The following is an 11,505-nucleotide window of genomic DNA, read 5'->3' on the forward strand; positions in this document are numbered from 1 at the left end:
GGTAGGATGGGGAGGATTGTGCTGTGATGGAGCTCACACTCCACAATGGACATGGTACACATCTGGTAAAATCACAGGTCGGCCTGCATGCAAGGAGCAGAAAGCCTGAGCTCCATTTGCCTTTCTCACACAGGGACATAGATCCATCTGTCCCAGAGAAGGGACACTGCACTGTTATTTGGAGTGCTTCCACCATCTCAGCAGGGCTGAGGGGACAATATTAGGTGAGATATTTGGAAAAGGTTTCTCAGTGTGATGACTGGGAGGCCCTGGCACAGATTGCCCAGAGAAGCTGTGGCTGCCCCAACCCTGGAAGTGTCCAAGGCCAGGCTGGACAGGGCGTGGAACAACCTGAGATAGTGGAAAGTGTCCCTGCCCATGGCAGGGGGTGGCACAGGGTGACCTTTTAAGGTCCCTTCCAACCCAAAGCATTCCAAGATTTTATTAATATTTAAAGGTTCATTTATTTATTTTTATCTTGAATTTTACAGATAATAATGGATAATCCAAACCAGCCTTATCTCTTGCCAAAGCATGGGCAGTAGGAGCCCGTAGGGGTCGTGGCTGTGCTGAGGGGCCATGGGCAGGCTGGGTGGAGATGGGCTGCATATGGGGACGCGGATGAGGCGGGTGTGGTTGGACTGGTCGAGAGGCTGGGCTGAACAGGGCTGGCTGTGCAGTCGTCAGCTGCTGCCGCTGTCCCCGCCCCTGTCCCCGCCTCCTTCCCGCCTGGCCGTTCCCACACCGCCGCTGGAGGAGCGGCTTTGGGAGCCGCTGTCGCGGCTGATCGAGGTGAGGGGGGAGCTGCGGCGGACCCTTCCCCCCGCTCCCCCGCCATCCGTTCCCTTGGGAATACCTCGGGGTCTGCGTCTCTGCAGAACCGCCCTCCCTGCCCGGAGGGCTCGGCTGCACAGCCCGTGGCATTTTTATCCTTTCACAGAAGCACTTGAAGAGAGATGGTAATCCCTTTTATACTTTTTTTCCCCCAAACAGCTCAATGATACCCCGAAAGAAGTTAAAGGGTCTTGTAGCTGCAACCATCACTCCAATGACTCCGGATGGGTGAGCTGTCAAAGTTGCATTGATTACTGTTTCCTTCCACCCCTATTTTCCTTCTTTCTCGTTTGGAACTGATCTGCTTGCTTTCTTGTTGTTTTGTTGTTGTTGTTGTTTTTTGTTTGTTTTTTTTAAAGCAGATCTCTGATGGGATTGGGGGAACTATTAAATTAGTCCGACTAGGACCAGACTGAGATTCCCCTGTCTCTGCTTCCTTCCTTCTGCTGCCAGCAAGTACCGTGCCTCTGGGTTCGGAGAGTTTCATATCTCCTTTTCTGTTGCTTTGTATGTGCAAATTAAATCATAGTGCAGTTACATGTGTAGAGCATTACAGTGTTTTTGCGTTTGTTAAGGAAAATTGCAGTCCTAGTTAAAAAGAGCTCTTGAGAGCTCTTGAGAGCTAGAAAATAATTGTCAGAATCTGAAGGCCTTTTAGACTTCTCTGTACCTTAGCTAAAGTCATGCATGCAGTCATGTGTATGAGTGCATGGAATTAGTCTACACTTGAAGAAAATACTGCAAGGACGGCACAGTTTTGAAAATAACATCAAACTGAAACTTGAAATTCAGCTTTCTTCAGACCAGGGGTGGAAAACAAAAGCTTCCTCACTGCATTTTAATGTTGCAAGACTGAGTTGTTTGGAGTTAGCAGATACCCTAGCTCTCATGGAGGATGTATCGGGATCTGTATGTGCTTTTGAGAGAGACAGTGGAGATTTACTAGTACAGATCTCCAAAAGTGAACTTTAAGTGCTGAAAAACATGGCTTCATCCCAGTCATGGAACTCATTCCATTGCAGTCACTGCTTTGATTCTTGCTTTAAAGGAAACTTTTTTCTGTTTTTTTTTTTTTTTTTATGACTCAAATGTATTGCAACACGGTATTTAGAGAGTGACCTGAACCCCCTGCCTGGACTGCCTGGTCCTTGTCAGATACGTTCTGGGAAGGTATCTGTGGAATTTTAAATATTGTGTAAAACCTATCAAGGCATCAGAATTTACTTCCAGACCATAGGTTTGGTTTGTATTTTTGACAAATGAGAACAACACTGAAATATTATACATTAATAAACAAAATAAGTTTGTCTTGCATAGAAGATAACGCAAGAATTCTATTTCCCCTCTTTGCCAGGGAATTCTCTTGCTCTCCTCATCCTTTAATGAGAGAGGTCAAAGTCACATCCAGTGAATGCTGTTTCTGTATCAAGCAGTTATAACCATCCAGCAGTTTAACCATTTGCCAGCACTTGCACAAATAACTTTCTACTCTCAAGAGGACTCCTGTTTCCCTCAAAAGAGGAAAAGGTTTAAGTGTCTCCTGTTCTCTCATATCTCCCAAAAAAGTTCTTTGCTGTGACAAACCTGCAGCAATTCCCAATAAAAGTTTGGAATAGCAAACTTCAGGAGGAAGAGAAACTGCAAGAGAGAATTCAAGGCTGAGCTGCTACCCTCAGATGTTAAGCAGATGTCAAGGGTTTCTAACTCTTGGGTAATCTGTATGTGTACAAACGCAAGGGTTCAAAATACATGGGGTTTTTTTTGTTTCTTAATCACTACGTTTGAAATAACTGTAGGTGAGGACTTAATGGTTGCTGTGGTTCCTTTTATTGCAGAAAAATTAACCTCCCAGTGATTTGTCAATATGTGGATTATCTGGTAAATGAGCAGAATGTGAAAAACGTTTTTGGTAAGTGACAGAAACTATGTTACAGCCCTTTTACCTGGATGGGAATCCTGTGATATCTCACCTGATAGGAGCTGTAGTGGGAGGAAATGTGGATGTGGGATCATCCTGGCCATTTATATTTACCATTGGAGAGAGTGCAAGAGGTACTTAAGGAATCTGGTTTTGCCCACACCCCCTTTCTGTGGGGAATAAAATAAGGTGCCTTGATAAGGTGGCATTCCTGGAGATTAATGGATAATGCTGTGTTGATAGAGAAGACTCATCTGAATGCTTCTTCCCAACTCAAAAATGTTAGTTTGTGTCTTCAGTGAAACCAATGTGTGTAGGTGAGGCCTCAGCTAGTGTGTTGTGTGTTGTGTTGAAACAGTGAATGGCACAACAGGAGAAGGACTGTCCCTTAGCATCCAGGAGAGGAAGCAATTGGCAGAAGAATGGATGTGCCAGGGAAAAGACAAGTGAGTAACTGAAAGGGAATGGGGGATTCCAGATCTTACATTATAATAATGCCTGATTGCCGATGATTTTTTTTTTATTTTTCTTTTTTTTTAAAGTATTTTGTTGCTGGGCTTTGTTCCCCAGGTCCTTTATCACAGACGTATGTTTTTGCCAGGGCAGTTAGCTGGTGTCTGTTCCTGCTGCTTAGAGAGCTTGCAAGAGTCCTTCTCTTTGGTACACTGAGAGGTGGGGGGACGAGAAAGGGCTTGGAAAAGCCGCTTTGCCTAGTCTTGAGAAGAAATGAAAAGAAAGAGCATTTCTGAACCTTTTAATGTATTACATTATTTGATGTGACTGAAGTTGAGGTGTCAAGTGCTTAACTGCTTCCCTAAAGGTGCAAAATTAGTAACAGAAGAAAGAATTCACTCTGGATCTGCAGCTGTGTATCCAATTGCAACTTCATTCTCCCTTTCTTGTACCTGTCGTAGCCTTGTACTCCTTGCTGCTGCATTTCTCCTGGATGGTGGGTCAGAGGATATGCAGAAGGGAAGGTGTTTTGAGGGAGAAGGATAATGAGGAGAAATAAACTGGTGTGAAGAATTGTGGCCTTCAGATCCATAGCCTTTATATCCATGTCTCCTATGGATATAAAGGAGAAAAACAGCAATGGGGCTGATAGACTGGAACTCCAGTCCAGATACACTCTAACAGATAGAACGGAAGCTCCCTTTTGCAGGAGACAAGCAGTCAAAGGTGCTACTGTGAGGCTGAATTCTTCTGGTAGGTTTGCAGAGAACTAGGTTTAGAAAGTAAAGATATGCTTTGATTTCCTTTACTCTTCCCAGCTTCCCCTTAAATCCGTGATGTCTTAATTTTAATTTCCTAATAAAATGCTAGGATTCATCCCTCTTGACAGCCTTGCAAGTACAGCAAGAAGTCACATGTGATTCATGTTGTCTTTCTTCTGCCACCACTTGTCACTGTCAGCATTTTCTCCGTGTTTCTGCTCATCAGGTCAACACAGGCTCAACTCTTTTTTTAGATTCTTGTTCTGTGGCTGCCTAGGCTGAAGTGAGTAATTTTGGCAGCCTGATAGTTCACCATCACTGAAATCTCCCCAGAATATTCTGAATTTGTTTTTTTGTGCAGATTGGACCATGTGATCATTCATGTGGGAGCACTGAATCTGCCAGAGTGCCAAGAGCTGGTGTGTATATGATATTTTTCACTCTGTGTGTGATAAATAGAAGCAGATGGACCCTCAGATACTTTCCACTCTTTTATAGGCAAGACACGCAGCAACCATAGGTGCTGGTGGCATTGCTGTCATAGCCCCCTTCTTCTTCAAACCCACAAACAAAGGTGAGTAGATGTGATTTCTGAGGCCTTTTTATTGCCCTCCCAACCTTCATAATTGATAAAGGATTAATGCCAGGTACTTTCTTTTGAAAATATTCTGATGATAATGTATGCACAACTGTAATGGAGAAGCAAAACCTGCAAGAAGCATTTTTTTAAGATGAGAGATAGCAGAATTGTCCTGGTAAGAAATGGGAAAGATGTCTTTTGGGATGTATTTTGTTAGCTTTTTGTAACAAGGAGAATTGCTTTTGGATAGTTTGCTGTTCATGCTTAGTCTGGGCCACACTAGGAAGCAACTGGTTCCATGCTGACCACTTTCCAAGTTGTGCAGCTGCTAATACACAGGTGTGGCTCTTGTTACTGAGGTGATCAGCTTTGGTTCTGTCTGTCTAAGGTTACTTCAAAACTTGCAAACTGAGTATTTTGTCCTTAAGATCCTGACAATAACATAAAAGAACCACATGATGTGGAGGTCTGTAAAAGAAATATTAAACGTTGTCTGAATTAATTCTGAATGGAAATGTTAACATGAAAGCACCAGAAGAAACCAGAGTAACTTGCCAGAATGGCTGATAGTGACAGCCAGAGCACAGTCAGTGGCGATCAGGCTGGTACTCACAGAGGAATAGCACAAAAGTCAGCAGAAACCTCACTGAGAGTAGGATGGCAGTGAGGGTTCAGCACTGGTTTTTGCCATTCTTCTTCCTTCTGTATAATTGAGAAGATTGCCTAAGATCTATTAAGAATACAATGAGCAACATTCTCATGAATAATGTCAACCATAACTCTTTGATTCCTAAAATGGTGCAAAAGTTGTCCAAAACCCTGTTCATCATCCTCACCAAGAAATACCCCAGAGAGGTGAACATAAACTTGATCCCTTGTCCTCTGTTGCACACAAGTGATCCTGATGAGACCACTTGGCACACAGGTCTGGCACATGTGACAGCATGCCTGAGTTACACCTGTAAGAGGATGTGTGGGAGCTATTGAAACTGGTTTGAAAGAAATATTGTCTTTGCCTTTCTTAAGGTCTTCCTCTGATTTATGGCACATTTAATGTTTTATGACTTGTGAAGGGTTTTGTATGACTTGCTATGTGTGGTGCACAAGCTGAGGCCCCTCCATAGCCCCTGTGCTGTGTATCCGAACTTTGTCTCCCTATGTATAGTCTCTTTCTCTTATGGAATACCTTATGGTTTTCTTCTAGATGAGCTGGTTGCTTTCTTACAGAAGGTTGCATCTGAAGCCCCTGAGGTGCCATTTTATTACTATCACATTCCTCCTCTGACAGGTGTGAAGAGTAAGTACAGAGTACAGATCTTTGGTTATTTGGTCTGGAAAGCAGGTTATGTGGTATTTTTGAAAGCATTTTGAAAGGATTTATGTTTAGTCTTAAATGTGTTGTTGCCGGTTCATTCCTAAACTTTTTCTGATCTGGTAAAAGAGTCTTACTCTTTGTTGTCTTACTTGTTGTTTTAGAGCTGTATAGTTTGCTGGGCTTAGGCTGAAAGCAAACAACTTGTAAAATATTAAGTCTTTCTCTTGGGGACAAGGAAGGAACTCTCCCAGAACTGGCCTGTGTTCCTTCATATGAGATTGCTATTCTGCACAGTTCGTGTGGAAGAGTTGCTGGATGGGATAAAAGCACAGATCCCCACCTTCCAGGGTGTGAAGTTCAGTGACACGGACCTCTTGGACCTGGCACAGTGCATAAACAAGAACAAAACAGGGGACTTTGAATTCCTTTATGGGGTGGATGAGGTAAGAAGCTTCTCTTAAGAACAATTTCTTTTAAGAAATAACTCTTCTTATTAGAGGGTTAAGAAAATCCTCTCTTGCTTCAGCCTTGGGGAAGAAGTAACCCTGGACACTCAGTAGTTCTGCTGCTCCCTCCCACCACCCTTTTTTTTATAATCCTTGATTTTATTACATGAAGTAAAATTTTTTTACTTTTTTTTTTTTTTTTTTCCTCCCTCCACCCCAAACTAGCAACTGTTGGCTGCACTGGCAGTAGGGGCAAATGGAGCAGTTGGAAGGTCAGTATGGCTTGGACTCCTTCCTGTCACACATACACTATGCTGTTTTATCTTTCACTATCTCCATAGTATTCCCTGACTGCCTTCAGTCACGGCAGTGGAGGATTTTGCAAGATAGGGATGTACAGAGGCAAACAGACACATAATCTAGCTCCAGTCCTAGTGATGGAACAGTCATATAACCCAGGATCTCAGATTATGTTCCTTTGGGTGATCATTGTTGTGGTTTTTAAACTGACACAAAGGTTTCAATGTACTTTTTGTCCTCATGGCAACTTTTGAAGTAGGTAATCACTTCTGTCTGCATTGGGTAAGGAACCAAATGCCAGAGAGGTTAAAACTGTTAGTTCACAAAAGCAGTCTGTGATGAAAAAGGCTGTGCTGAGCTGAATTTCTAATTTATCCTCTGCCCCTCATATCAGGTTGATTAGATGAATTACTGTGTGATACCTGTGTTCCCATCTAGGCAATCCATTAAATGAGCAAGCAACTGGAAAATTAAGTGATTGACTTTCCTTATTATCCAATGATGTCTTTTTATTTTTAGTTTGCAAAGCAGTTCCATTTGGAAAGAAGTGGGAAGAGAAATCGTTTCTCTTCCATGGAGCTTGGCATACGTCAGATGCTTGACAGTAGACTGCACCACACATAAATTGCACAAATTTCTCTCATAATGACAATGTCAACAGCAAAAGCCTGTGGTTACTTCTTTTGTTTCACTGGTTTTAAGTTCCTTCTTTGCATCTACCAATTCTATTTTTGGTTTGGTTTTTTTGACAGTACATACAACTATTTGGGCCGACAAACCAATCTTATGTTGCAAGCCTTTGCAAAGCCAGACTTTGCTTTGGCACAGCAGTATCAGGTACAGCATCTTCCCAAGCCTTACTGGGAGCAACTTTCTTTCTCTTCGAGCTTTACTGTGGCTGTTCTCCATGTGGTTCTTATCCGTACTGAGGCAGCTTTATTAAAGAAAAATTCTTTCATCTTCAATCCCCTTTTTTGTTACTTATCCCTCCTCACTTTTTTCACCATTCCTCACTGCCTTTTAACCAAGACCTCTTAATGACTTACTCTTCAACTCTAATCTCATCCATGCAAGTAAGCAATGATATAAGATATAAATATAGTAGCTTTAGATGTTTCTACACCTTCAAATTTGAGTGTGTTAATAAATTATTGTTGGTCTTTTCTAGTTACTCACTGGGGAATTTCTCAACTTTGTCATCAAACTGGGTAAGTAAACTGGGTAAACACTACCTATTTCCCTCATTATGTCTAAAAGTGCAAACTTTCTGCTTCTCAAACTCTCTTGTTGCTGTGCTCTTAGAACTTCCTTCCTGAAAGATTTTGCAGTGAAAAACTGTTGTATCTGCTGTTTCCCAACTTAGTAGCAGTTGGGACCTCAACAAAGGTTGCTGACCAAGCATGCTGGACAGATTCCACCCTCTCTTCCTTCCTTCTGCTGTGAAGTCTCACAGATTTAAAGCTGTGACTCCCTGATTTACCCTTGTTCTTATCCTGACTCTTTCTGTGGGTTGTTTTATTTGTTAGGGTTTTTTTCCTTCCATCTCCAAAAGCTCATTTCCAGCTTTATTTCTACAGTTATTTTTCTGAAATGGTCATGCCTAAGTAGAAGAATAGCTCTGATACTTCTCTCCTGCCTTGCTGTAATTAAGCAGAAATTTTGTTGAAGGCTATATACAAGGCCAAAACATTTTAAAATTGAATGATTTCTAGAAACAAAATCAAGTTTAAATATAAAAAACTATTAAGGCCAACAGAGTGGTGTAGGGAACAGACAGGAAATGTTTACATTAAATTATATCAGCCATTCAATGAAGAGAACTGTTTACTGTGGGTTTGCTGTACATATGCAAGTCCTGATGAATCTCACCAAGCTTTAGAGCCTAGTTGTATTTCTTGGGTTCAAAGTCAGAGAAATTGCATTATTTTTTAGCCTTATAGATGAAAAGGCAAACTCTAAATATCTAGAGGTACATAAGAAGTCATGAGCTATGGACAGAGAGCAGGATGTTGCCACTTCCAAGGTTTGGCTCTGTGTGAGTCTGCATTGGGGGATGCTTATTTATGAATAAATGTAGCAAGTAGGAGTAATTTTTACTGCAGTGTCATTCCTGTCTGCAAGCAGATACCTCTTTTCAATATCCCTATTCTAAGAAGTGTTTGAAGCCTGCTTGATACTGGATTACACAGAAAATCTGTACTGCTACTTTTTTTTGATACCTGTATTGAGGCTGGTTTAAGGAAAGTGGTCTGTAAATGTCCTGATTTTGCTTTTGTCTGCCCAGGTTTTGGTGTTGCACAGACTAAAGCTGTCATGACTTTTGTTTCTGGCATTCCCATGGGACCTCCACGGCTTCCGCTTGTTGATGCCTCCAATGAGTTCATTGTCAAGGCCAAAGCCAAGCTGGACAGCATTGTGTGGCCTAATGGTGATTGATCATAGTCATGGAATCATTAAGGCTGAGAAAAACCTCTAAGATCATCAGGTCCATCCATTAACCTGACATTCCTGGGTCCACCACTAAGCCAAATCCCTAGGTGCCACATGTATGATGTTCACTTCCATGTAGATCTGGAGATTCATTTTCTGGGATTCTCTGTCATATAGCACATCTCCCACATGATGGGCAGGATTTCTTTCTGTGAACTGGTAATGTGCCAAGCACTTCCTGTTACGGCTGGCTTTGCTGGGGCACATGTGGCCTGATGCTTTACATAGCTCCCCTGGAGCTCTGCATGTTCCAAGACTGACTGGGATTGTTTAATAAAAAAATAGCAATTTTTCCCAGTTGAAGGAGAGGGCTGATGACTTTTGCCTAAAAAGGAGGAAGATCTGTGTCTGCCCTCTCTCAGCTGGATGGTATTTTGTTCTCTCCATGAGGACACTACATTGTGGTTTTAAACAGTATGACACTATCAGGTTGCTCAGGCTGGTATCTGTTCATCAGAGTCACTGGGACATGGTCTGTGCATATAAAATCCTGCTTCTGTCTGAGCTCTGTGTTTATACACCTTAACACAAAATTTAAAAAAGAAATCCCTTTTGTAACAGCAAGATTTGGATCACTAATAAGCAGGTATTTCTCTTTTTTTTTTCTTTAGGACCAAAATAAAGTCATGATTGAGCTGTGTACCTCCATGTGGCAGTGCAGAATGCTGTCATGCAGGTTAGGAAGCCATAGAATCATAGAAACCTAGAATGGTTTGGGATAGAAGGGACCTTAAAATCATCCCATTCCATCCCCTCCCATGGGCAGGGACAGCTTGCACTATCCCAGGTTGCTCCAAGCCCTGTCCAGCCTGGTCTTGGACGCTTCAGGGGTGGGGCAGCCAACTTGTACCAGTGCCTTAACACCCTCACAAGGAAGAACTTCCTAATATCCCAGGTGTCTCTACCCTCTGGCAGTGGGAAACCATTCCCCCTTGTCCTATCACTTCAGGCCTTGTCCCAAGTCCCTCTCCAGCTCTCTTGAAGCTGCTTTAGGCACTGGAAGGGGTTCTAAGATCTCACCCGACCCTTCTTTTCTCCAAGCTGAATACCCCCAGCTCTCCCAGCCTTGTCTCTAAAGCAGAGGGACTCTAGCCTCCTTGAGGGACTCCTCAAGGCCTTCTCTGGACTTGCTCCTGAAAGGGTTAAAAGCATTGTGCCTAGGCATACTTGGGCAAGAATAAGATATATCATAACCTATATAGAAGCTAGCAAATATCAAGCCACAAGCTAAAAACACAGGATGAAACTTGGCAATAGGGAACAAAACTTGCATAAAATGAAGGACAAAGCTTGCTAAAACCAGTGAGAAAACCACTGAAACAGCTGCCAAGAGACAACACATGCCTAGAGGAGAAAGGTGAAAAAATGGTGAGGAAGATGTCGAGCCTTCATCAAAGAACCACCAAGGAAAACACAGAGCCTTTCTCAGTGCAACCAGTAGGACGCACTGCACCTGTGCTTCATGTATGCTACTGATAATGATGCGTGCTAAGAAATAGTTTGCATAACCACACCTTTTCTAAGGAAAACAATGTGCATAAAGTATAACCATATAATTTACTTTGCTGTGTGCCTGGGTGTGCGCTGTTAGGAGGAGTGATGCCGGCCCACTGAATAAAGCAAATACCCACTTCTTGGACTTTGTCTTGGAAGTGTCTCTTGGCCAGGTTTGGGGTGATTCACTCCAGCAGCTCCATGTCCTGATGTTGGGAGCCACAGAGCAGGAGGCAGCTCTGCAGGTGGGGTCTCAACTGCACAAGTCACCTGCTGTCAGATTGAAAGGTGCATTTTTTTGAATGGTGGCTGATGATCCCTGTGCCTGACACACAAAGTGTCCCGTGCCCTGACTGCTCCTCATGAAAAGAATGATTGCAGAGGGGCTGGAAGGAGGGAAGAGAGATCAGGAACGTACTGGAGCACTTTGTTTTTGCCACAACCGGTGGCACCACGGATGACAACAACAGAATTGTGATGGATTGCATCCAGAATTTCCCTTTCAAAATTCTTCACAGGTAAGGCCTCTCTTGCTTCTTGGATCTGGAAAAATTAGTCCAGGACATTTCCAAAATCTCCAAAAATCTGCCTGTTCTGCTCCACATCTGTACTTTGCCTCACTTTTCTACACTTTTCCTTACCCAAAGGAAAAACTGCCAAAGAACAGGTCATAGTTTGTATTTTTTCCTGGCACAGCACAACTCACCCCACATCCACCCCAGTGGAACATCCAGCACTTCTGAAAACATGGTGTGCATTTGTGCTGAAATCCAGCCTTACACTTTGCGTTACGTTCAACCCCTTCTGGAAAATAAAGAGCAAGGATGACAGGTCACAGGAAACACACTTACCCTCTGTAATTCCTGATCCTGCTCCAGATGGTACATGAAATCACTTTTCAGATCCCTGCTTAT

At 42.8% G+C, this 11,505-nt stretch overlaps 1 protein-coding gene across 1 annotated transcript; it reads left to right on the forward strand.

The window, feature by feature from the left end:
* The first annotated feature begins 668 nt into the window (after window positions 1-668).
* NPL (N-acetylneuraminate pyruvate lyase) lies at window positions 669-10,736 on the forward strand. The gene is made up of 12 exons (XM_058842987.1): window positions 669-792; window positions 994-1,062; window positions 2,670-2,743; window positions 3,111-3,198; window positions 4,328-4,385; window positions 4,465-4,540; window positions 5,751-5,843; window positions 6,156-6,304; window positions 6,533-6,579; window positions 7,360-7,444; window positions 7,776-7,815; window positions 8,892-10,736. The coding sequence occupies exons 2-12, from the start codon at window positions 998-1,000 to the stop codon at window positions 9,041-9,043; spliced, it is 927 nt and encodes a 308-aa protein (XP_058698970.1). The 5' UTR covers window positions 669-792; window positions 994-997; the 3' UTR covers window positions 9,044-10,736.
* The last annotated feature ends 769 nt before the right edge of the window (window positions 10,737-11,505 follow it).

Source organism: Poecile atricapillus, chromosome 7 (assembly GCF_030490865.1).
Source record: "Poecile atricapillus isolate bPoeAtr1 chromosome 7, bPoeAtr1.hap1, whole genome shotgun sequence".
Classification (NCBI taxonomy): domain Eukaryota; kingdom Metazoa; phylum Chordata; class Aves; order Passeriformes; family Paridae; genus Poecile; species Poecile atricapillus.

Coding starts and splice junctions, on each gene's coding strand:
- NPL (XM_058842987.1), top strand. CDS start 998: ATGATACCCCGAAAGAAGTTAAAGGGTCTTGTAGCTGCAACCATCACT. Junction 6,305..6,532: donor TCCTTTATGGGGTGGATGAG/GTAAGAAGCTTC, acceptor ACCCCAAACTAG/CAACTGTTGGCTGCACTGGC. Junction 7,816..8,891: donor CAACTTTGTCATCAAACTGG/GTAAGTAAACTG, acceptor TTGTCTGCCCAG/GTTTTGGTGTTGCACAGACT.